This window comes from Drosophila miranda, chromosome 4 (genome assembly GCF_003369915.1).
Source record: "Drosophila miranda strain MSH22 chromosome 4, D.miranda_PacBio2.1, whole genome shotgun sequence".
Classification (NCBI taxonomy): domain Eukaryota; kingdom Metazoa; phylum Arthropoda; class Insecta; order Diptera; family Drosophilidae; genus Drosophila; species Drosophila miranda.
The window spans coordinates 18246826-18269628 of record NC_046677.1 but is presented as its reverse complement, the minus strand read 5'-3'; the positions used below and the strand labels follow the sequence as shown (position 1 = coordinate 18269628).

The window sequence follows — 22803 nt, the reverse complement described above, 5'->3', positions numbered from 1 at the left end:
TAAATTAGATGTTTCATATAGAATAACTTCTATAAACCGCATATGCTGCAATAGCTTTAGAGTAGTCCGTAATGCGCGTTAAGGTCGCTCAAGTAAGCTATCCGCCAATTGAGCTTTAACAGTAGTATATATCAGCAAAGCAAATCGAATTCTTCAATAATTAAATACGAAATACGTAAAGAAAATAATTGTTTGAGCTCGAAGCTATACATTTGAATGAGGCGCGATTTTCAAAAGCTTCCCCTACTCCAATACCCTAATTATTGCCAAGCGGATAGCACTTCCAAGTGAATGGCAAGAATCAAAGAAGCAGCACTCAGCGTGCCAAGAACCGTTATCAGTTCAAGCAGACCAACAACAAGCAACAAGCAAATCAAGCAAGGCTCTGAAACGCACTTGTCTGCACTTCCAGCTGCAGTTGCCGTACCCGGTCCGTCCCTATACGTATATTTATACACTTGTGTGTGTGCCGTCTGGTCAAGAGATTATGCATCTGACGTACTGCCGTGTGCATAATTATTTCGATTCGAGGCAGGCACAAAGCCAGCTGCAATAACGAAATTAGTACCGACTGCGACGATGACTGGAGCTGCAGCAGTACTCTTCTCGATCACGATTCCCACAAAGGCGGAAGAGGACCGTCTCAGAGGTGCCAATTCCCCAGGGCCGGCTAACGTAGCGAGCCTGGCCGGAAAAACGACCACTTCCTCCTCCTCAACTGTGGAGACCTTGTCCACCATTCCAATCAGCGACTCGCGGAATGACTCTCCCGAGACACCACATCTCGAAAGCTTTTACAAGAGACGAAGCGATGTCTTGCCCACCATTCGAATCGAGACGGCAAATGCCGGGTCTGCCGACCAACTGCTGGACATACCCCTGGACACCGCCCAGGAGCAGGTGCTGCAGCAGATTCTACGTAGATTTCACATCAGCAATGCCGTGTGGCTGAGCAGCTCGGAAGGCTCCAGGTATCACGTCAGCTTTTCCATGGATTTCGATGAACAGTTCGAGAGCCTTTACGAGGCGCTACAGGAATGGGGAATAGGCGATCGCGAGGGCTCCACGGTTTCTGTGGTCACTTGTCTCGCCAACAGATCTTACGTCCAGCGCGAGCAACTTGACGAGCAGGCGGGTTCTTCCACGAGCAGCGAGTAATAGCGCCCGAATAGACAATGGATTTTTCACAGTAATACAACCGCTTCGTCTCCATCTTCGTCTTAGGAACAACATCAACGCCCAGAAACATGGCGCCTGGAACCGATTCATGAACTCTGTGCGCTCCCGCCTGAACGTGGCCCAGATTCTGAGAGACGTTCGTCAGGATGCGGCGATAACCTTCGACTTTTGCGTGCTTCTCGTTTCGGCAGCGTGAGAAACAAATGATCGATCGTTGATACGGCAGTTCGGTGACCTTTTCAATTGTTTCAGAGTTCTGGCCAGCTTCGGGTTGGTGGAGAACAGCACCATCTTTCTGGCTTCCAGCATGCTGATCTCCCCGCTCATGGGACCCATTATTGCCGCCATCTTTGGGACGGTAATCGAGGACCGGTCGCTGCGTCGCCTGGGCATGCTGAACGAGCTGATTGGGATTTTGATTGCCACACTGGTGGGCTTCCTCTTCGGCCTGGTCGTCTGCACAACGGACAAGAAGTACGGCATTGGGGAAGGTCTCACCGAGGAGATGCTGTCGCGTTGCGACCTGCATTCGCTGATCGTAGGAGTGTTCACAGCGATTCCGTCTGGAGCCGCGGCAGCCATTGCCATACTCGGAGGGAATATTGGCTCCCTAGTAGGCGTCGCCATATCTGCCTCGCTGCTGCCTCCGGCTGTAAACTCGGGACTACTGTGGGCCCTGGCCTGCATCTACAAGTTCTTTGAGAGCGACGACTCCCTCTACGTGGACGTGATCAAATCCAGAAAGTACTCGGAAAACCAAGCCAAGGAGCTGGCAGTGCTAGGAAGCATCAGCATGTGCCTGACCCTCTCCAACGTCCTGTGCGTTTACTCGGTGGGTATTTTGGTTCTGAAGGTAAAGGAGATAGCTCCGGTCATAGGACGAAAGAACAGGCAGTTTTGGAAGCACGATATCAAGCTGGCCCGTCAGTGCAAGGTGGAGACGGATGCGGAAATCATCGACGAGCTGCTGGCCAACCTGGCTACGGAGGATAAGCAAGCGATGGGCCTCAATAGAAACATCCTACGACACCTTGATGAAACGGGGTACCAGCACACGTGGTCGCCGCTCAGCAATCGACACAACTCCATTCAGCCCTCTGGCTTCTCCACCATCCACCGGCTGGAGCAGCTATACACAAATCGAATAGGGAATCCTCCCGCAGAGCGTCGCAAGCGCCACAGCGTGACTAGTCGACCATCGCAGAGGAGCAACGAAAACAGCCACCAGCTGAGCCCCCCACAGCCCGTAAGCCATCCACACTTTTTCCCTTTTGTGAGTTAAATAATTGTTCACTTGGTCCAATCCCAGCGTCCTCGCTTTGCCAGTATGCCCTCGAGCGTGAGGAAGAACGAGCCCCAGAAGAGACCATCATCCAGGTAGCCAGCTCCAAAGCAGCTCGCTTTACAGTCACGCCTGCTCGAGAGGACCACTAAGAATCCATATTATTTGTTAAATGTCTACGTGTAATAAATCTTTGTGCAACAATTTTCAATAACAACTAAAAGTCCACACCTCCGGGTCCTTGTCGGTCCGACTTGACCTGAGCGCGACTCCGTTTGAGCTGGAGGCGCTCACGGGCCGCCCGCTCTTGTCGCCGGCGCACTCTTTCTAGGGTCTCCTCGCTGGGTGCTGCTACCTCAACTTCCTGGGCCCGAATGACCGTGCGCAGCTTCTCCAAGGCATCGGCCAGGTTGAGCTGCTGGGAGCGGCTGACGTCGCTCTTGATGTAGTAGTATCCCTCCTTGGTGATCTTGTTGGCCAACACCTTGAGCAGCTTCTGGCGCGTCTCTTCTGGTATCCATTGCGCCTCGGCCAGCTTGAAACGCACGTCCACCTTGGTGTTCACGGTGTTTACGTGCTGTCCCCCAGGTCCAGAGCTGCGACTGTAGGTAATCTCGAGCTTGTCCATGGGTATGTAGCCGCTGAACTTGTTGGCACTGTTTGGGGGCTGTAACACTACGCCATGAGCAACCAGTCGCAGAAGGAAATTAATCTTGCACTCACCGGCGGGGGCGGCGTATACAGCTGCAAACGTGCATTTGGGTAAATTTTGTCCAGCGACAAGTCGCTTTTATAGGACAACTGGCGACCCAGGAGTGTGGCGCTGGTGCGAGTGGAATTGCGCAGCACGCTTATAAAAGCACGCGTAATTTTATTCATTTTAAGCCAATTTTAACAATTTTTTAATTTGTTACGAGATTGACCAGCTGATTTATCGGCAGCAACTACACGGTAACTATACATTAACTACATAATGGGAGGAAAAAAGAGGTATGGACAGCAGGCAAAAAGGCCCAGATAAAGTAACGCATACAATGAAAAATCCACCCCTTTGCCTAATATACTTTGAAGGCAAAAATTGGTCGTCAAAACGCGCTGAGGTGCGGTTCGTACGAGCCTTGCTGTTTTTGCCTAATGTCCATACCATCAACAGCTCCCCTTGCAATGGCTCTCAAGCTAATAAATAAATATTTGGAACTGGTTCGCTGAGTGGAACTTTAACAATTACCATTAAACTTTTGTTCTTTACCCTTATTTTTGTATTTTCAGCAATATATTCGCCCGCCAGTTTAGTTATTTCTGGCGAACGCACCAAATTTATTGGCGTGAGCACCCTTCATTTTTTAACAAGTTCTTCTACGATCACTATCGATACGAGATACAGCGTTACCAGATGGTTGGGACATTTAGGCGATTTTATTTAAATAACATCAAAACATTGCTAAAAACCGTAAACGTCTCAAACCTTCTTTGGCGATTTTATGGGAATATATATACCACCAATTGGAAGCGTTATTTGGTGATGGCTTTACATGGCCCAGAACAGCGCATATGTAAGTCATCAGGGGAACTGGTTTGACTTGTTTCTGCGTGCTTTGTTTGCTGGCGGGACTGTGACAAAGGAAATACGGTTGTAACATAAGTGGCTGGGACACAAAGGAGTCGTTACAGGGCTGGCCTTTGGGGGTGGCAGCAGCAGCAGAGAAAGAACAACGCAATGCATTCAGCCCAACATACACAGCCCACTGAGAGCTGAGAGCAGTAGCAAGAACCATTGCCAAACGGATTGTAGGATTGCCCAAAGGGAGAGAAATGGCAGACAGCTGATTACATTATGTCTTTGCTGGCGCTCTCTCGCTCTTCTCTCTATTGCTCGCCTATGTGAGCATTTATCAGCTAGTCAAGCGTTCATATTTTTCAGCTCCACAATTGTGTTCATCGGTGCCGCTCCCCACAAGTGGAATTCATTTCGTGCCCATGCACCGTTAAAGATCGTGCCTTCGGTCGCTCCAACGCGCGCGTTTTTTTCTATTTTCGTTGTATTTCTGTGTTGTGAAGAGACGTACATATAATTACGCGCGGTATGCTCAACCGTTAATTTGTCGATGCGCAGTGCGGGTGTGTGTTTGTGTATGCAGCTCTATGCGCTCTTATCAGGCGCAGCTATTACATATAGAGAAAATCAGTAGACCTTTCGCCAATCGAACAAAATATTTTGTGGTTTACATTGCAGCAGTTGAGCTGAGTTGAGGGTTTTGACTTTGTCCCCTCAAACAACCCCCTTCCAGGGTCCCACCTGCTTCTATCACATGCGGCGATAAGCCGCAGGCAACGACGAGGGGAGAACTAGAACCTGATACTTGAGAACTACATACTAAATACTTAGTAGGAGGAACCTACAATCGAGAACGGTGGAGCTGGCAAAGGGGAAAATAAGACGATGGATAGGCCAACACTCATACACCGAAAGAAATATCAGCTGGCGTAGGTAGGCCCGATCGTTTCGCTTACGGATATTTTTAAACTATTAACGAATGTGTGCGTAGAAGCTGCATTTCTAACAAAAACTATGTGTAATTAAAAAGTGTGTTTCAATCGCGCTGTAATTGTACCCGCGCCCCAAGCGTAGATGAGTCGAGTCCAAACAAAGGCGCGAGAGTACGACGCGCCAAAGTATACATTCGTATGAATGTGTGTATGTATGTAAATATGAATTTACATTAAAAATGAGGCTTTAAGTGCATTTGGCGTACGCTACAAAACAAAACGAAAAGTGCGAGCATATTTGTTTTGCGAAAAAGTTTGTGAAACGGGAAATATACTGCCATTCACAGATGCCACGCCCACCAAGGTGGGCTAACGAATTTAACGAAAAGAATTAGAATGTGAATAATACAACCAATAACCAATAAAAACGCAAAAGTTTCGTTAGAGCAGTGTACTTGTAGGGCATTCAACTGTCACCATTAGCGTTACCCCACAAGAGAGCCAGTAGATTTGTCTATGCATCGCCCTCTTTCGCTCTCCATGCGGGGACAGCTGTCGGGGAGCAGCAACGCAACACGTGTAGCAAAGAGAGAGACAGTGAGATATAAACAGAAGAAATATAAGAAGATAAAACACATATGTATGCATATGCATGTATGTGTTTATGTAGCTGCAGCAGCCGCCAAACATTGCCTATGCTCTCTCATGGGCCTCTCTGCGCTCCCATCTACCCTCCCAGTGGTTTTTTCACGGGCGTCGGTTATTCTGGTTTGTTAAGGGCATGGTCTGATTGGCAACGCCAAACGCTCCGCTACCTCCGCCCCCGACATACATATGTACGTACATATGTATGTTGTATGTATGATTCTCTTCTCGTTCGACTTTTTATTATATGGCAGTCTGCTTCCCCACTTTGTTCCCATTCCCCGATTTCAAAAAGCGAATGAACTCACACACACACAGTCACAAAGCGTCTTTTAAAGAGCGAAATTAAAATTAAAATGAGAACTGGGCACACACACACACACACACGCACACACTCGAACACATTCGCGACAACAAAATATAAGTTATTCTAATTGTTGACGCCGCTCTCGAATACAGGCCTAAGCAAGACGAGACGAAAAACGAAAAAGGAAATTAAATGAAAACGTAAAATGTTTAAAAGCTCGAGTCTGGCGGCAAGTTAATTTTAAATTGGAGAGATAAAAGTGAACCCAAGTAGTGATAAGGTGAAGGTTGGCAAGGCCTAAAGATCAAAAGTGATAATAAATACTCCTCACACACACACACACACACATCGTCGAAACCATGTCCAGCTGGAGCTTGGCCAGTGCCGTCTCCCCGAACGTAACAAGTTCTGACGTCATCCGGCTAAGCAGTCTCAATTCTCGCTCCGACTCAAACTTGACAGCACCACCCCGTCCAACGACCCCTGTGCCCACCAAGAAGTTGTCCTCCAAGCGCCCGCCACATCTGACGCTGCAGATCAGACCCACAGCTGCCGTCTCGCCCCAGTCGCACGATGCACCGCTGGCCGAGACCGAGAACAGTGCTCTGTCGGACAGCGGCCCATCCATCTACGGCACGCCTGCCTCAATATCGGCTGCCGCCTCTCCCGCCAGCAACAACACCAGCACCAACAGCGGCTGCCATCGCAGCAGCAGCAGCACGAGCGGGTCCATATTCCCCCACGAACAGTACAAAACCATCAAGAAGATCAATATCGGCTTCGACAACATTCGCTACAGCGGCAAGTTTGGTGTCTTCCAGAGGGGTAAGTGTGCTTTCCTTCGAATTAAGTCAGAAGATACCATCTACTACATAGAGTAGTATGTAATTTCATATTAAATATGCCATTCTAGTTACGCCTAAGATACCATCTATAGGAACATCCCCAGGGTTGCATACACATAGTATGCACGTAATCGTATACATATTTAATTGTCGAGTGGCAGTCACGCATTGCTAGGAGTTATAATTTTCCGCCAACAATTTGGACGGTATATAGTGTGTGGGATAAGCCTCAGTAGCTTTACTTCTCTGCACTGTCAAACGCGAGTTCATTTGTACACCATAAAACACCGAATTAAGCCATAATTATCTAAAATATCATCAGCAGGGAATAAAGTGCAATTGGCTATAGTCTCGGTTCATTAATTTTTAAACTGACTTGGTCACAGTTAATTAATGTACAGATAATCCTCTCTTATTGCGGAGGGAGCTTTGAATATTTCCGATTTGCAGCTCAGTTTTAAGTTTCATGGTTCTTCGTCCAGTACGTAATTAATTATTCAATGCTTCTTGCTTCGTCTTCAAGTATTGCCTCAAGACTGGTACGAAGAACCAGTGGAACAATTTACAACACATATAATACTCGGACAACACAATGTGTTATGCAGCTGTCGTTATATATTGACAAGCTACTGATTGAGCGAATCACTTGGGTTCAAAGGGCTTTTTAAACTAAATTAAACAAATTGCATACAGGAATCAAAGAAGTATTGTCTTGAATTACTTACATGGTCAGGGCCAAATAGGGAGGTCACTGTAATAAGTGGGAAATACATACATACATACATGTGTACATACTATATGTAATCGCATGTACAGGGCACCTCCCCACGGCTTACACCAATTTGCATAATTTCTCTGGGTGTGACAGTCCCACAGATTTACTTTGCCGATAAGAGTCGAAACTTACAACATACTGTTATGTACTGGATACCATAAATGTTTGTGCTTATCTTTTTGGGCTTCAAACAACTTAGCGGGGAGCGATTTGAATGCGAGTACCGACAGAAAATCGTGTGAATGAATCATCAGTGTTGTATTTTCGATAGATAGGAATTCTTTAATGGACATTTAAGTGAACAGGTCTTGCATATGACTCATGCGTTGACTCATTTAATTGGAGTCCTGGTATGAATTATGACACGTGCCAGACTCTGATTACACACATGACATTTAGTTGAAGCTTTGAAAATGTAAGCGATAAATAATTTGAATATTACTGGGGGCATACTTATCATGAGAGAAAGAAAGGACGACGCTCTAGTCTTTAGATCCTATGCTAGATTAAATTATAATCAGTCATTGAGGTGTCCCACTTTACGCGAAGTTCAGGGGACGTGCACCCAAGCCATACGCCCAACAAATCATAGATATGGACTCAATTTGTTCCTTGACTTCTCCACTCGTATCCGTATCAAGGCCACTCAAAGCAGTAGTATTCCCCTGAAACCTAGCCGACAACTTCTGAAACATAATACTGAAACACATGCGGTACAATGTTACTCGTGTTGTTCCATATCTATAAACAAGCTTTATCACCTTGCCAACAGCAGTGGGAACCGATAATGAATGCTTCGAAATATATATATGGTATATGTAGCTGTGACATACATGAATTCTTCACTATTAATTGTATTCCGATTAATTAATAGGAAAATCCTACGAAAGAAAATCGATTAGCTCTATCGTATACATTCGGACTTCAAGCGATTACGATTTGAACTACTAGTATTACGAAACATAGCGGACAAGTGGTATATGTTATACATATGTATTTAGTAAAGACGACAACGGAAATACGAATTAATGATTTGCACGTACACGTATTTTGATGGAAACACTGGGCATTAGCTTGGGGGGGAGGATCTGTTGACCTCCCGATAAAACAGCATTCTTAGCTACATGAAAAAGGCGCAAACGTTTTAATTGATATCACTTAAGATCCATTAAATGGATTTGATTCTGGCTCTCAGTGGCGTGTCACCGTTATCGCCGTTATGTGTGAGTGCAGTTTCCCTGCTTTCCCTTTCTATGATTTTGTCATAACATGGCCTAACATTGGCAATTATATAAACATACCACATATATGTATAACTACAGAATAGACTTGGACTTGGAAACTTTGAGATGAGTCAGGTGACGTGTACAGCTGGGGCTTCCGCTTCACAGTTTAAAGATTGCGTGCTCTAGAAGTTTACGATTGCTGGGAAAGATATCCGGGACGACTAAATTTAAAATTTGAAACATAAATGATTACAAGAGCGTGACAATTACTCTGGCTTGCTTTAATTCTGTTTGAGTCTCTTCTCGATCATCAAGAAAGAGACCCTCAAAAGCATGAGACCTCGCATCATGGAGCGATAATTCCACATAAATAGTAAAATAGTTCTCGAAATATACAAGAAGATGGATCAAATTAATCAACAAACAACCCACATAGCATATTTTTGATTACTGACAAACAATGTACATAGGATATCTTATAGAAAGAATGAACGACTAGCACGATGGTCAAAGGTTCTTCTTTCACATTACAGATCTCTCGTTGTGTACTCGAAAAAGCTATTGTTCATAGGAAAAGTATGGGATATACTCGTAGTTTGAATTGAATCGAATGTGCCTCAAGCTCTGTAGAGTTGAGTTTTAATCAGCCTGAAACAATCCTGCAAACAATCTGTACTATTACTGCTACATGTTACACCAAGTAACTTTATTCGGTCAACTTCTGTCCGAGCTATTAACGATAGGTAATGAAGGTTCTACTACGGTATTACGTGAATATGAGTTAGATATGCATATTAGATATACTGATGCTATTTTGTTACAATACATCCGAGTATTTAGTGGCCATTCATCGTGGCAGGCCGTTTTTGCTACGGAAATAAACCTTAAACCTTGAGCTGCCCTTTAGCTCTGAAACGCACTGTTCTGGCTGGCATATGCCCGTAATCCAAATTTGAAAATGCAATACCAGGTACAAGGCCATCCACATGACAGTGATAAGGAAGTCAGCTCGAGCCAAACAATGTGAATGCAATAAAAGTGGCTGGCAGACACCTGCTCCATGGGTTCTTTTGGCTCACCATCTGGCCATCAGCCCGTAACGCCAAAGAAAAAGCATTGAGGCACTTAGGTATACGACTTTTAGTCATACTCGTGGAACTGTTGCGATAAGATTTGACGCGAATCGAAATTGATTGATAAGTCTCCCCACCAGACCCCTGGAATCTAGATTGGCCAGTAGCGATGGCTAATCGGCAGATTAACTCGACATTCAGCGTGCCCGACTACAATGTATTCTGCCCTACGAAACAGCCTGCTTCCAATACCAATTCCGATCCGATCCGAACCGATCCACTCCTCGAAAATTGAACTTAAATTCCTTTATGGCATTATCATACGCCAAATGGAACACAATGAAAAGCATGCACAAGGCGATTAGCCAGCATTGAGCGACTCCGAGCGGGGGGAATATGAGGTTCGGTTCACTTATCAGTGGAGGACAGCGACCAGAGAGATTCTGGGGATGTACACATATGTACAAATGAGTATTGGAATAGTCATATGTAGGAATGTGGGACAGCCTGCAGCACAGCTGCAACATGTGCAGTAATCTCAATCCTAATGTCTTGGTTGTTCTTGCCCCCTATTGATTAAATGTGACTCGTGGTTGGAGGGGTGCATAGCTTGTACCTAAGTACATATGTTATGTAGATAGATCTGAACAGAAAAGTCCTGTTCAATGTAAGCTGCAGTGTAGTGGTGGGCAAGTCCTTGCTCCCAACTAATCCTTTCACTCCTATTGCTCCAAAAAGCAATGCGAATGCGACAACAACATACATGTAGTGTACGTGATGAGGTTCGAGTTTCCCTGATAGGATTTGTTGTTGTCCCAAAAAGCCAGCAAAAGTGAGTCCTCGGATCGAGTCAGGATCTAATAATCTTTCACAAATCCACCTCTTAACAACTTCTGTAATAATGAGCTGTAACTTATATTGATGCCATGAATTGCTTACAGAAACCAAATACGTCCTGCAGGGTCCGACGGGCTACTTTAAGTCTGGCGAGCTGAGTGCCATCGTAGGACCCTCTGGAGCTGGCAAGAGCACACTGCTTAACATCCTCTCAGGATACACGTAATGTAACCCTGAACCTTATCCGGATTTCCATCCTTGCTTACCAGTTAAAGTTGTTCTTCCACTACCTAGAACATTTGGTTACACGGGAGACTTTCGGGTCAATGGCAATCGGCGGGACCTGAAGGCGTTCAAGCCAAATGTGGCCTTCATCAGGCAGGACACGAGTCTGCAGGCCTTCCTTACTGTCAAGGAGGCCATGAACTTTGCGGCTAACCTGAAGATTGGCCCACACATGACGATTTCCGAGAAGCGAGAGCGGGTGAAGAGCATCCTGGAAGCCCTTGGGATGTACGAGAACCGCCATACGATGACAGGACAGCTGAGCGGAGGGCAAAAGAAGCGTCTGGCCATTGCTCTAGAGCTAGTGAACAATCCCCCCGTGCTAATACTAGATGAGCCGACCACGTAAGTTGCGCAGACTCCATAGTTCGGAATAGCGGAACGGAACTCACTTGATTTCTCATATTCAGCGGCTTGGACAGCTTTACCTCCAATCAGCTGATTAACCTGCTGAAGAAACTAGCCATCGAAGGACGCACTGTCATCTGTACCATCCACCAGCCGACGGCCCTGACCTTTGCCATGTTCGACTATCTGTATGCCATAGCCGAGGGAAGGTGCATCTACGCGGGCGGTTCACAGAACCTCCTACCCTTCCTGGGGGCCCTCAATCTGCATTGCCCGGAGTATTACAATCCAGCGGACTACTGTAATTTTGATAGCACACTCCTATCCCTATCCCATCGAATAATAAGTGCATTCTCTCGTAGTAATGGAGATAGCAACGCATGACTATGATACGGAAGATGAGAACCAGGTGGACAAGCTTGTGGCCCTAATTGACAATGGCCGAAATGAGGATTACAGGCAGAACAGAACCGCACGGGTCGCACAATTGGCGGCCATGAAGAAAGTTGGTAAGAATATCCAATCAAATCTACATATACTGGCACTCTTCACTCACTCTCTGCTCTGTATGTTCCAGACCAACTAATGGCAGCAGGACTGATCACACCAGTCACAGCTCCTGTAATGTCGACCTCTGGCCTTCCCGCGCACTACCACCAGTCGAGCAGCTTTAAGCCCCTGACGCCCATAAATGAGCTCTCCTCCCGTGTCTGGGACAGTCAAACGCCGGGCATTGGGAGCGGCGATGTCGGAAGCAAGTCCGGCGATAGTTGCTGCAAGCCAAAGAAAAATAAAAAGCCGAAGCCAGCAATAGAGCTAGATCCAAGCCATCTATGCAATCGTGATAATATCTATGCCACGCCCTTCTATCGACAGCTCAGCATTCTGCTGCTAAGAACCTTCCTACTCATTTGGCGGGACAGTTCGCTAACGACGATGCGATTTGCCATACACCTGATCACCGGCCTGCTGATAGGAGCTTTGTATTTCGGAATCGGCAATGATGCCGCACACACGCTCAACATCTTTCGCTACGTTTTCTACACGATCATGTTTATCATGTACTGTGCCTTCTCCGGGATACTCGTTAAATGTAGGCCACCCCATGCAGTTGATTGTGTAAAGCCTTCATCTAATTCGAATTCTGATTCTAATTTGTAGTTCCCTTGGAGTTCCCGATTGTGTCGCGGGAACACTTCAACCGCTGGTACTCCCTGCGAGCCTACTACGTGGCCATTACTTTGGCTGAACTCCCCATACAGATCATATGCAGTGCACTGTTCATAGTGCCAACGTATCTGATGACCCATCAGCCAATGGAGTTGTGGAGGTTCGGTCTGTTCTTCCTGATCGTGTTCCTCACAGCTCTGGTGGCCCAGAGCATTGGACTGGCGGTGGGAGCGGCGTTGAGTCTGAAAATGGGCTCCATTTTGGGACCCTTCTTCATTTGCCCCTTTCTTCAGTTCAGCGGGTTCTTCTTGATGGAGAAGGATGCTCCCGTCTACATGCGCTGGATGTTCGATATATCGTTTCTTAAATACAGTCTGGATGGAGCTATGATGGCCATTTTCGGGTACGGTCGAGAGCGCCTCGACTGCCAGGAGATTTACTGCCACATGACGCGTCCCAAATATATACTCAAGAATTTGGACATGGCCGATGCCAACTATGAGTTTGCCATCATTTTTCTCTTCTGCCTGTTTGTCTTCCTACGCATCATTGCCTTCTACATCATGTCGTTTCGACTCAGACTGTTCAGATGAGGAGGAGGTTGGCGCTGAGAAGCTTGCAGAAGAGGAAGGAACCCTCCTGCCACATTCCGATGACAGATTGAAGCTGGATTTAAATTTATGGTTTCTTTTTAAGCATTTATTTGAAAGGAACTTTTGTGCCAAAGATTGAAGAAGTCTAGAGTAGAGCATAAGGAAATCGTGATACATAACTGAAAACTTCCCCTCCCCTCCCATACACACATAAAACGATACACCACAGAGGTCAATACTGTATATGCCTGCATATAACGTTTTTATAACATACATAGTGTACACACAATTGTATTTTTGTATTGTATTAATGAAATGAACGATTTATTGACTAGTTTTAATGTGAGTCTGATTTTCAGACCTTATTAAAATACTTTCTTAAAAACGTAAAGTATAATTATTTTATAATTTCTTTCGCTGGAAAAAACAAAATAGTTTTTTTTTACGACTTTTGGCTTATCTAACGGAAGAAAGTGAATAGCTTCAAAATAAAGTTATATTTTTCAAAATTGTGAATGACAATAAACAAAGGATATATTGTAATTGTATCTAAAAATTAAAAGCAATTTTGTTTGTGATATTCATGTTTTGAAGAAAGTACAAATTATAAGAAAGAATTTTAGATGAATATAATAATATAAATAATTATTCAGAGTCTGAATTAGACTTAGAACCGTTTGTGATGTGTTCGACAATGCCAAATGTGTCATTTTTCAATTTGTTTGTTTATGGCTCCATATATGTACATATGTACATATATTCTCATGATAGTTATGATAATAACACAGATCATTCGTCGTAATCGATCAGATTTGACCACTATATCATATGGTGGTCCATTGCCCGTTACGTTATGATGTGCTCTGACTTCCACTCATGACTTACTTATTTTGTTTCAGTGATTTTCTTTGAGCGTCTCTAAAATGATTGGGAAGTTTTAGCTTATTAAATATACCGTTAAATGCCGAAAAATTGACATACCGTCAGCTCAATTTCTACGTCAAAATATACCTGATAGAGGTGAAAAATATATCTATCGATATTCCTCTCTATCTATCGGTAATCATATCAAAATCAAATTTGAAGTGTCCAAATACATGCATATTGAAAAGATTGATGGCAGCTGCATTTAAAAGAAGAAACCAAAACATGGTTTCCGATATTAATGAACTTTTCTGCAAGACTAGAAAATATCATCACTGATTTCGCCAGCAAAAAATCGATCTTGCTTGAGTATAAAATCGAAATTTGTATTAGTTCTGCTACATGGGAACTACACAGAGATGAGTTTGACGCCGCGGCACCTAACGACGAAAATGGTCAAAATGTCCACTGAAAGTAATTTAAAAAACGTTGCGAGCTGTGCTGCGTTTTGAATATCAATGGAAAGTTCGCCCGCTGGTGATCGGGAGTGCGTCGCGTTTCTCGCGAATCTTAATTGACTAAAGCCGATGCCCACGGGAGGGGGCAGCGAATCGTGACTCGAAGTTGATTTGTTTATTTACTCTGCCACAACCATAAACAATAAAGAGGCAAACCTGGAGGTGTTTAAATGGTTGGAGCAATAAGTATATAAATTTGCGTTCGTTGGGAAAAACTTTCGAGCCCATGAGGAAAACCAGTTTTATGACCAACTGGAACGCTGCGAATAACTTGTGCAAAAATACGTAAATATAATAGTAATCGTTTAGTTCCATTGAGCACTGCTCATTGCCTTTTGTAAACGCAAAATTCCCGGTTATACGGCTCTACACAAGAATTCACTGATAAGCAGCTGCTGCTGCTCATGCAAGGCAAAATCCGATCCCAAGTGCAATTTCAGTTACACATTTTGTATAATACGCAGTTTGATCTAGACATACATATGTATGTACATACATATACACAGTGTTGATAAAAATGTTCATTCAAATGTGCGACTTGGAGTGTCAGCGGTCTTTGTTTCTTGTTGCAAAAATTGTATCAATTACCCAATTAATAAATTGACCCGGGTTTCTCGCGTGTTGGCTGGCTGATGGATTTTGGGGACAAGGGGTATGACACATGTTACAGACTCCAACAGAGTACATGTCGCTTCCCGAAGGGTAAATATTTATTCGCTGATAGTGCAAGCTGTACATTTGTAGATCAATGCCACCAGGGGGCAGGCATTTTCCGATTACACTTTTACTAGATTGCAGTAGTCTATAAGCCATTAGATAATCTGTCAATTAGCGAACCTCGGACAAGATCCACAAAGTTTGACCTGAAAAACAGCCTGGTACCTGGGCAACAAGTATAGTCGGGTTGGACAACCCTGATCAGATCCATCAAGTCTCGGGCGATAAGATTATCCATGATTCCGCCTGAGCGTCTCAGCCATTCGGCAGATAACCGAAAGCTCCGACTCGGCCGTTGGGTGTTGGGTGCCTGCTCCCAGGCAGGGGCAATCGCATCGAATTAGTATTTAAAATTAACTTTGCATTCAATAAGAGTTCACAAAGGCAGTCGGTTCAGTTTCGTTTCGGTGGTTTGTTGACCGCCTGCATGAGGGTGATATCTCTCGCATAATCAAACTTCGCATTCTATACAGAATCGATCATAAATAAAGAGCAGCAGACATACAATGCCCGATAACGACAACGTTGGAGAAAGGCAAACAAATGGTTTGGCCCACACCAGACAGCAGTCGTTGGAGCTGCATTTCAGCCAAGTCAACTACCACTTGAAGACTGGTAAGTGCTTTATCAAGCGCATTCGTCATATGCCTCACAATTTGCTACTCTCTCGTCAGCCAAAAAGGGTTCCATTCAGATATTGAACGAAGCATGCGGAACCTTCAAATCGGGCCGACTGACGGCCATTCTGGGTCCATCAGGGGCTGGTAAAACCACGTTGCTCAATGCTCTGGCTGGTTTCAAGTGAGTAAGCCAATTCACCGATCCTTGGGATTCTCTGACTAAACACAATCCTGTCTATACAAACAGAATCACAGGAGTTTCGGGGCGATTCCTTTTGAACGGTCGGCCCAGAGATCTGATGGCCTTCAGAAAAATGTCGGCCTACATTGCCCAGGACTTTGAAATGCTGAATCTGCTGACTGTCGAGGAGACCTTGTGGGTCTCGGTAGACCTAAAGACGCCCAGCGCTAAAAGCGCGCAGGAGAAGCAAAAGATTGTTAGTAGAAGAAGATCACTAGGCAGCACACTGCTAATCACATACGAATACTCCCTAGATAGATGACATCATAGACATACTGCAGCTTCAGTCCTGTCGACAGACTCTAGTGGGGAACATCTCCGGGGGCGAGCAAAAGCGTCTGTCCATTGGCATTGAGCTCGCTACGAATCCCCCCATCATGTTCTTCGATGAGCCCACCAGTGGCTTGGATTGTGTGTCCAGCTACCAGGTGATCTGTCACCTGCAGCGCCTGTGCCATGATGGAAGGATTGTCGTGTGCGTGGTGCATCAGCCGGGCTCCCGACTCATGCAGCTGTTCGACGATGTTCTGGTCCTGGCTCATGGCGAGGTCTTGTACGCCGGAGAGCAGCGAACAATGCTGGCCACCTTCGAAGGGTCTGGCTACACCTGTCCCCAGTACTATAATCCAGCAGATTTTGGTATAGTAAATTTGCAGATAGTACTCGTAGAAAATCCTAACGCTATTGCTCCTGCCCACAGTGCTGGATGTGTGCAGCGAATCCTCCACCACGCAGCGTTGTGAGTCGCTAATCTCCCAGAATAAGCTAACACATTGCCCCAGCGGCACCAACATCCAGAAGCTCAATGTGGGTGAGGAGGGTAAGTCGCACAGGCTATGCCTGACATTAAATCTGAGTGTGGCTAATCTTAAACAGACCCATCTTGCATCTTGCATCCACATTGCATACTTTCTGTCCTTCTGTGTCCCTTACTCTGCTACTGTTTCCTCTGCTCTATCTGTCGCCCGTCCTTGCCTGCTTAACTTCCATTTCAGCAGCGCTCATCGAGATGCCCCAACAAGCTGCCTGGCCAGACCTGGCCCAGGTGCGAGTCAAGGAGCAGGTGGGGTTCTATTTCCAGCTGCGAGTGCTGCTTCGGCGCCACTTGCGCTCCATGTCCAGGGATATGGTGGGTGAATCATGGACACCGATCGCTGCGGATTAACTGTATACTTTTTTACCCTTCTTTCTCCACGCAGATTGCCGTCCAGCTGCGACTAATTATGCATGTTGTGGTCGCTCTGCTCCTGGGCGTGGTGTACTGGCAAATAGGCAGCGATGCCGCCAAAATAGTGTCCAACGTCTCTTGTCTGCTCTTCATCATTCTGTTTGTGTTCATAGGCAACGCCATGCCCTCGATCCTGCTCTGCCAGCAGGACTCAGCGGTCTTCATCAGGGAATACTACAACGGCTGGTATTCTCTGCGAGCCTACTACATATCCAAGGTGCTGGCGGACCTGCCTCTCCAGCTGACCTGCCCCACCATGTTCATCAGCATTAGCTACTTCATGACGGGCCAGCCGCCAGAGTTCGAGCGCTTTGCCATGTGCTGGGCTGTCTGCGTGATGACCGGCTTTATCGGCCATTTCGTAGGCGTGATTTCCGGCACACTGTTTAGTGTGCAGATGTCAATCTTCCTAGTGCCCAGCGGAACGATTCCGTTTCTCCTCTTCTCTGGCTTCTTCATTCGGCTGAACGAGCTCTCCTGGTTCCTGCGCCCCATCTGCGATTTTTCTTTCTTCCGCTACATATTCGAAGGTCTCCTGCGAGCCATCTATGGCTATGGCCGAGGCGACCTCGACTGCCATGCGAACTTTTGCTACTACAGAACAGCAGATCAGTTTCTCAGGGATTTCGGCATGGCGGGCGACGAGTTTGGCTGGGACATGGCTGTGCTGGGGATTTTCGTTGCGATGCTATTGGTTTTTTTTTACATGACAGTAAACTTTTGTGTTAGACGAGCGCTAAGGTGACCCGCAAAGTACAATTTCTTAGTTTCCCAATGTAATTCTTGAAAATAAAGTATTTTTACAAGTGGAGAGCATCGCCAAGCTGGATCCTAGTCAATAGACACACTGGATATGTCCATGGAGCTGGCCTCATCCGAGGGTGGCCGGTCGGTGGGATTCGCTGCAGGGTTCGACGGCCCAGGCGTCTCATCAACCGCCGGTGTGGTTACGGTGGCTGTCGTTGTGGTGGTACTGCTCGCAGCTGGTGTCAGGCTTCCACGACTGGAATGCGATCGACGCATCAATTCCGACAGAGATTGGCCCGCGCGTAAGGTGCTTGATGCTCCACTGGAGCCAGCGGTCGGAGCCGTAGCCGCAGCCGCAGTTGCAGTCGTCGTGGAGGTAGTCTTTGTCGCTATGGAGGTGAAGGGTACGCGTATCCGCATATCTGGCTGCTCCCATTCCATGTCCTCCTCCTCCCCCTCCTCGGAGCTCGTCTCGGCAGTAGCCACAGCAGAGGGAGTCTTGGACTTCTTCTGCCACTCGGCACTGCGCTTCCAGTCAATTGTCTTAAGCAGCGCCTTGGCTTCCGCTTTGCGCTAAAATTCAAAGACGCATTTATTATAATTGTTCCCACTTCTGGGGCAGTACCCACTTCATCAGAGTCCAAGCATTTGTACGCATAGTAGGCTGCCCTTTCGTAGTCCCCTTTCTTCTCGTAGTAGTTCGCTAGAGTGATGAAGCCTTGGTACAGGCTCTGCTTGTCTGTGGCTGCCCGCTCATCCTCGCAGTACATGATGTAGCAATGGACCGCCGTCTCGTGGTCGCCCAGCTTCTCGTGGAGACTGGCCAGCTTGTACATGGCTATCCCCTCGATGTCGCCCACGTCGATGGCCTTCCAGTAGCACTTCACGGCGTTCTCACACTTGTCCAGCTTCTCGTGGGTCTCTCCCAAGGCTACCAGCATGCGGGAGTCGTATGGGCGTAGTTGGTGGGCGATTTTGAAGTAGTACAAGCTGTAATAGTGCATTTTAATGATCTCATAGGCCTGGCCTAGGCCATACCACGCCCGATAGTCGCGCTTGTTAACCTCCACCGCTTTGCGGTAGCTCTGTATAGCAGAGTTTGTGTTTTTGAGTTCCATAAACTCGTGGCCCATCAGAGTCCAGGCAGCGAGGTATTTCGGATTCAGCTTCAACGCGCGCTGAAAGTAGGAAATGGCCATCTGATGGTCGCAGCGTATGCTGTAGTAGTTTCCTGGGTAATTGCAGAGAATGTTGTACTCAATGAAATGATTCTTTCGATGTGATGCGCCGAGATGCTCTTACCTATCACACAACACGTCTCAGGTCGGTATTTGTTGATGCTGACGGCCTTGTGTGCCAGCTGTGCCATTTCCGTTTTCATTTCTTTGACGAACAGCAAATTGGAGTAGGTATCCACGTTGTCCAGTCGGTAGGGATCGCTCTCCAGCAGAGCCTGATACAGTTCGATGGCCTTGTCTACATCCCTCTTATTGTGATAGACTAGGGCCATTTGAGCGATCAAATAAATGCTTTTACTGAAGCCCGACGTCTGCAGATCCACATAGATCTTCAAGCCATCATCGTTGAGGTACAATTCGAGGTAGGTATGAGCCATGAAAAAGTGTCGCATCCAGTGCCCGCCAAGTTGCAGGCCGAGCAGCTTTTTTTTCTCCATTATCAAGGGGGAAAGCTCCAGGTAGGCACTCCACAGCATGGGAACTAGACGAATGGCGTGGACCAGCATTTGTTCGGCTGCTTGGTTCAGATCGAGGGCCTTCAGAACCACGCCATAGAGGTAGATTCCGTATCCGTCCAGGCGGCTCTTACCGTACTCCGCTCTCAATGTCGCGAGGAGATCGGCCAAGTCACGCATCTGGTTTGGCTCGTTGAGATTGGCGTGGTCTGTTGTGGAGTCCAGGCGTCGCTTTTCACGTGCCAGATAGGTCGAGTAGAAGTGGAGAAATCGCGGCACACTCGACTCGCAGTTTCTCACGGCATGCGCTGCCCTGTCGTACTCGCGCACATCGTAGTAGCTTTTGGCCAGGAAGTAATCACTGTACTCCGCAGGAGCTATGCCCTCCAGCTGGCACTGGCTGAATGTGTGGTCGTCGTCGGGTGCTTCGTTATCAATTTGTACATCACTGAGTCCATGGTGCATCTCCGCCAGCCACTTGGTGCTGTGCAGGAGCCCCCGCTTGGAGCACTCGATAATCCCGCGCCGCAGCTCCTTTTTCACCTCCGGTAACAGCACGCTAAAGAACTCCTGCATTTTTTTCCGAATATTGGGTTTTCTGCAAGACACAATTCATTTGGCGGTCCAGGGATGGACAAAACATATTTGAAATAAAATGAACTAACCCCATGATCAAAGTTTTTCCAAATCCCAAAACTCGTTCGGAGAATGTAGCGGCAAAATGTTGAAAAGATTATATATAAATTTAAATCTACAAAATTTATGTTTTTGACAAAAATGTTCAATGTACAAGAACTACAGGGAAAAACTGCTAGATGTAGCCTGAAACAAGCTAAAATGGCAGCCCTGCACTGCTTTCGTTCGGCCAGTGTGCAGTAATTCCAGTGGAAAAAGAAAAATAGAATTGCGGATCATAACAAAGTATGCAATAACGATAAGGAGCAACAACAAATATTATTTAAAACTGCTTCTTTGTTTAAATATTGTCAGAGAAGCGCGTATTCCCACCGAGGGAGGGAATTAAACACTTCAAGCTCCGCTCCCCTGCAAATACTTCGCTTCCAGTGTCAAAAGTCATCACTTCTTTGTTCCGTTCCCCGTATGCCTTCTCTCTCCCTCCTCTTTACTGACTTGAAACTGCGCAAACAAACAACAATATTTAAATAATTTATAATAGCTCGGCGTTATTGGCTGATTCATTTATTTCCGACTGACGGTGTTCACTTGTTAAGACCTTTATCTGTGAACGATTCAGTGGCGCGATTTTTCGATTGGACAATTATCATTCGCCGTAACGCACAAGACACATTGCACCATGAGACTCCGCTCTGGTATCCTCCTGGTGGTGCTACTGACCATCTTTTTGGAAGCAGCGGACTGCTCTTGGCCCTGGCCATTTTCCAGGAAGCACAAGCAGAATATACCTCCGCCGCCGCCCACGTCCCCGCCAGAGCCTAAAATGTCCCCAGTAATATTTGGTGAGTTTATTGATTTTCTGCCCAAGGACGACCGAGGATGACCTTCTTTTCGGATTTTAGTGCCAGGTGATGGCGGCTCCCAGCTCGATGCCCGCTTGAACAAGTCGAGTGCTCCCTACTTCGTGTGCGAGAAGACCCATGACTGGTTCAATCTCTGGCTCGACCTGGAGCAGCTGGTGATTCCAATGGTGTACTGCTGGATAGACAATATCAAGTTGTACTACGACAAGGCCACAAGAACGACGCACAATACCCCGGGAGTGGAGACACGCATACCTGGTTGGGGCAATCCCGAGGTGGTGGAGTGGATAGATCCGACGCGGAACAGTGCAGGAGCGTATTTCAAGGACATCGCTAACGTGCTTGTGGGCATGGGCTATGAGCGGAAACTGAACATACGCGGAGCACCCTTCGACTTCCGCAGAGCACCAAGTGAGATAATTTGAGTATTTCAAAGCAAGTGCGTGTTGGTAACTGTCTGAAAAATCTCTGCAGATGAGAACAAACAGTTCTTCATCGACCTCAAGCAGCTTGTCGAGGAGACCTACGAGGTGAACAACCAGTCAGCCGTCACCGTCATATCGCACAGCATGGGCAGTCCCATGGCACTAGTTTTCCTGCAGCAACAGACCCTCGAGTGGAAGAACAAGTATGTGCGGCGGCAGATAAGTCTGGCCGGCGCGTGGGCTGGCAGCGTAAAGGCAGTGAAAGTCTTTGCTATGGGCGATGATCTGGACTCGTTCGCTCTGAGTGCCAAGATCCTGAGGGCTGAGCAGATTACGCATCCTTCGTCGGCCTGGCTACTGCCATCGCCGTTGTTCTGGAAGCCATCCGATGTTCTGGCCACGACCCCCTCTCGTAACTATACTATGGCGCAGCTCAAAGAGTTCTTCAACGACATTGACTACATGACGGGCTGGGAAATGCGCAAGGACACGTTGCGCTATACCCAAAACTTCAGTCCCCCCGATGTGGAGCTGCACTGCCTATACGGCGACGGGATAGACACAGTGGAAAGGTACCCTATTTGTGGAAAGAGATTTACAGATTTATAAAACCATTCCATATCCAACAGATTACAGTACAAAAAGAACGATATTGCTGGAGAAACGCCCAAGCTTATCATGGGCCCGGGCGATGGCACTGTGAACCAGCGCTCCCTACGGGCCTGCAAGTACTGGTCAGGCTACACGAGCTCCCCCATATCGACGCTGGCCCTGCAGGGAGTGGACCACATGAAGATCCTATCGCATGAAGATGTTCTCCAATATATTCGCACTGTCATGCAGCAGCCGTAGTCAGACAGTAGTTGTAGTCGTCAAAGATGAAGTATCTCTGGTACGAAATATCCAAAGTGATGATCAGTGTAAACCCTTACGATCAAATAATGCCAATTTTAATGTTAAATAAATGTGATTGTTTAAGTAGCACAAGTCGAATCGTGTTTTCTAGTGCAGACTACTACCCGTCCGTCCTCTACGCTCCCCTTCCCGCCCGCAAGCAACTCGTGGAAATTGCATTTTCTTTAATTTATTCTTTATTGTTATCTTATTGATTTATGCTTATAAGATGAGATATCGAATCACGTGTTAATGTTAATGTCAATGTATAACGCTCTTTATTTCTCATTAGTATTTCATTGGTT

General features: G+C 46.5%; 6 protein-coding genes across 11 annotated transcripts; 4 read left to right on the top strand and 2 right to left on the bottom strand.

Moving 5' to 3' along the window:
* Nucleotides 1–329: 329 nt before the first annotated feature.
* Nucleotides 330–2665, top strand: LOC108162882. The gene is made up of 4 exons (XM_017297834.2): nucleotides 330–1154; nucleotides 1225–1371; nucleotides 1432–2425; nucleotides 2489–2665. The coding sequence occupies exons 1-4, from the start codon at nucleotides 580–582 to the stop codon at nucleotides 2558–2560; spliced, it is 1788 nt and encodes a 595-aa protein (XP_017153323.2). The 5' UTR covers nucleotides 330–579; the 3' UTR covers nucleotides 2561–2665.
* On the bottom strand, nucleotides 2623–3418 carry LOC108162883 (peptidyl-tRNA hydrolase ICT1, mitochondrial). The gene is made up of 2 exons (XM_017297835.2): nucleotides 3185–3418; nucleotides 2623–3128 (listed from the first exon to the last, which is right to left on the bottom strand). Exons 1-2 carry the CDS (start codon nucleotides 3338–3340, stop codon nucleotides 2679–2681), a joined length of 606 nt encoding a protein of 201 aa, XP_017153324.1. The 5' UTR covers nucleotides 3341–3418; the 3' UTR covers nucleotides 2623–2678.
* Nucleotides 3419–4370: 952 nt separating this feature from the next.
* Nucleotides 4371–13443, top strand: LOC108162880 (ATP-binding cassette sub-family G member 1). Of its 2 annotated transcripts, none has more exons than XM_033392990.1 (8): nucleotides 4371–4542; nucleotides 6053–6725; nucleotides 10761–10878; nucleotides 10951–11286; nucleotides 11352–11590; nucleotides 11652–11798; nucleotides 11867–12382; nucleotides 12451–13443. In XM_033392990.1, the coding sequence occupies exons 2-8, from the start codon at nucleotides 6260–6262 to the stop codon at nucleotides 13050–13052; spliced, it is 2424 nt and encodes an 807-aa protein (XP_033248881.1). In that variant the 5' UTR covers nucleotides 4371–4542; nucleotides 6053–6259; the 3' UTR covers nucleotides 13053–13443. The 2 variants fall into 2 exon arrangements, with proteins under 2 accessions (XP_033248881.1, XP_033248880.1); XM_033392989.1 differs by having other exon boundaries at nucleotides 4371–4949.
* Nucleotides 13444–14420: 977 nt separating this feature from the next.
* LOC108163016 (ATP-binding cassette sub-family G member 4) lies at nucleotides 14421–18051 on the top strand. 5 transcript variants are annotated; one of them, XM_033392992.1, is made up of 8 exons: nucleotides 14421–14604; nucleotides 15623–15766; nucleotides 15826–15952; nucleotides 16019–16208; nucleotides 16267–16651; nucleotides 16713–16832; nucleotides 17008–17141; nucleotides 17212–18051. In XM_033392992.1, the coding sequence occupies exons 2-8, from the start codon at nucleotides 15658–15660 to the stop codon at nucleotides 17983–17985; spliced, it is 1839 nt and encodes a 612-aa protein (XP_033248883.1). In that variant the 5' UTR covers nucleotides 14421–14604; nucleotides 15623–15657; the 3' UTR covers nucleotides 17986–18051. The 5 variants fall into 5 exon arrangements, with proteins under 5 accessions (XP_033248883.1, XP_033248884.1, XP_033248885.1 ...); XM_033392993.1 differs by lacking the exon at nucleotides 14421–14604 and adding an exon at nucleotides 14615–14719 and having other exon boundaries at nucleotides 15625–15766; XM_033392994.1 differs by lacking the exon at nucleotides 14421–14604 and adding an exon at nucleotides 14754–15136 and having other exon boundaries at nucleotides 15625–15766.
* LOC108163015 (cell division cycle protein 23 homolog) lies at nucleotides 17995–20453 on the bottom strand. The gene is made up of 4 exons (XM_017298051.2): nucleotides 20346–20453; nucleotides 19290–20278; nucleotides 18617–19218; nucleotides 17995–18560 (listed from the first exon to the last, which is right to left on the bottom strand). The coding sequence occupies exons 1-4, from the start codon at nucleotides 20348–20350 to the stop codon at nucleotides 18072–18074; spliced, it is 2085 nt and encodes a 694-aa protein (XP_017153540.2). The 5' UTR covers nucleotides 20351–20453; the 3' UTR covers nucleotides 17995–18071.
* Nucleotides 20454–20565: 112 nt separating this feature from the next.
* LOC108163017 (group XV phospholipase A2-like) lies at nucleotides 20566–22591 on the top strand. The gene is made up of 4 exons (XM_017298053.2): nucleotides 20566–21158; nucleotides 21219–21590; nucleotides 21654–22176; nucleotides 22234–22591. Exons 1-4 carry the CDS (start codon nucleotides 20996–20998, stop codon nucleotides 22454–22456), a joined length of 1281 nt encoding a protein of 426 aa, XP_017153542.2. The 5' UTR covers nucleotides 20566–20995; the 3' UTR covers nucleotides 22457–22591.
* Nucleotides 22592–22803: the final 212 nt, after the last annotated feature.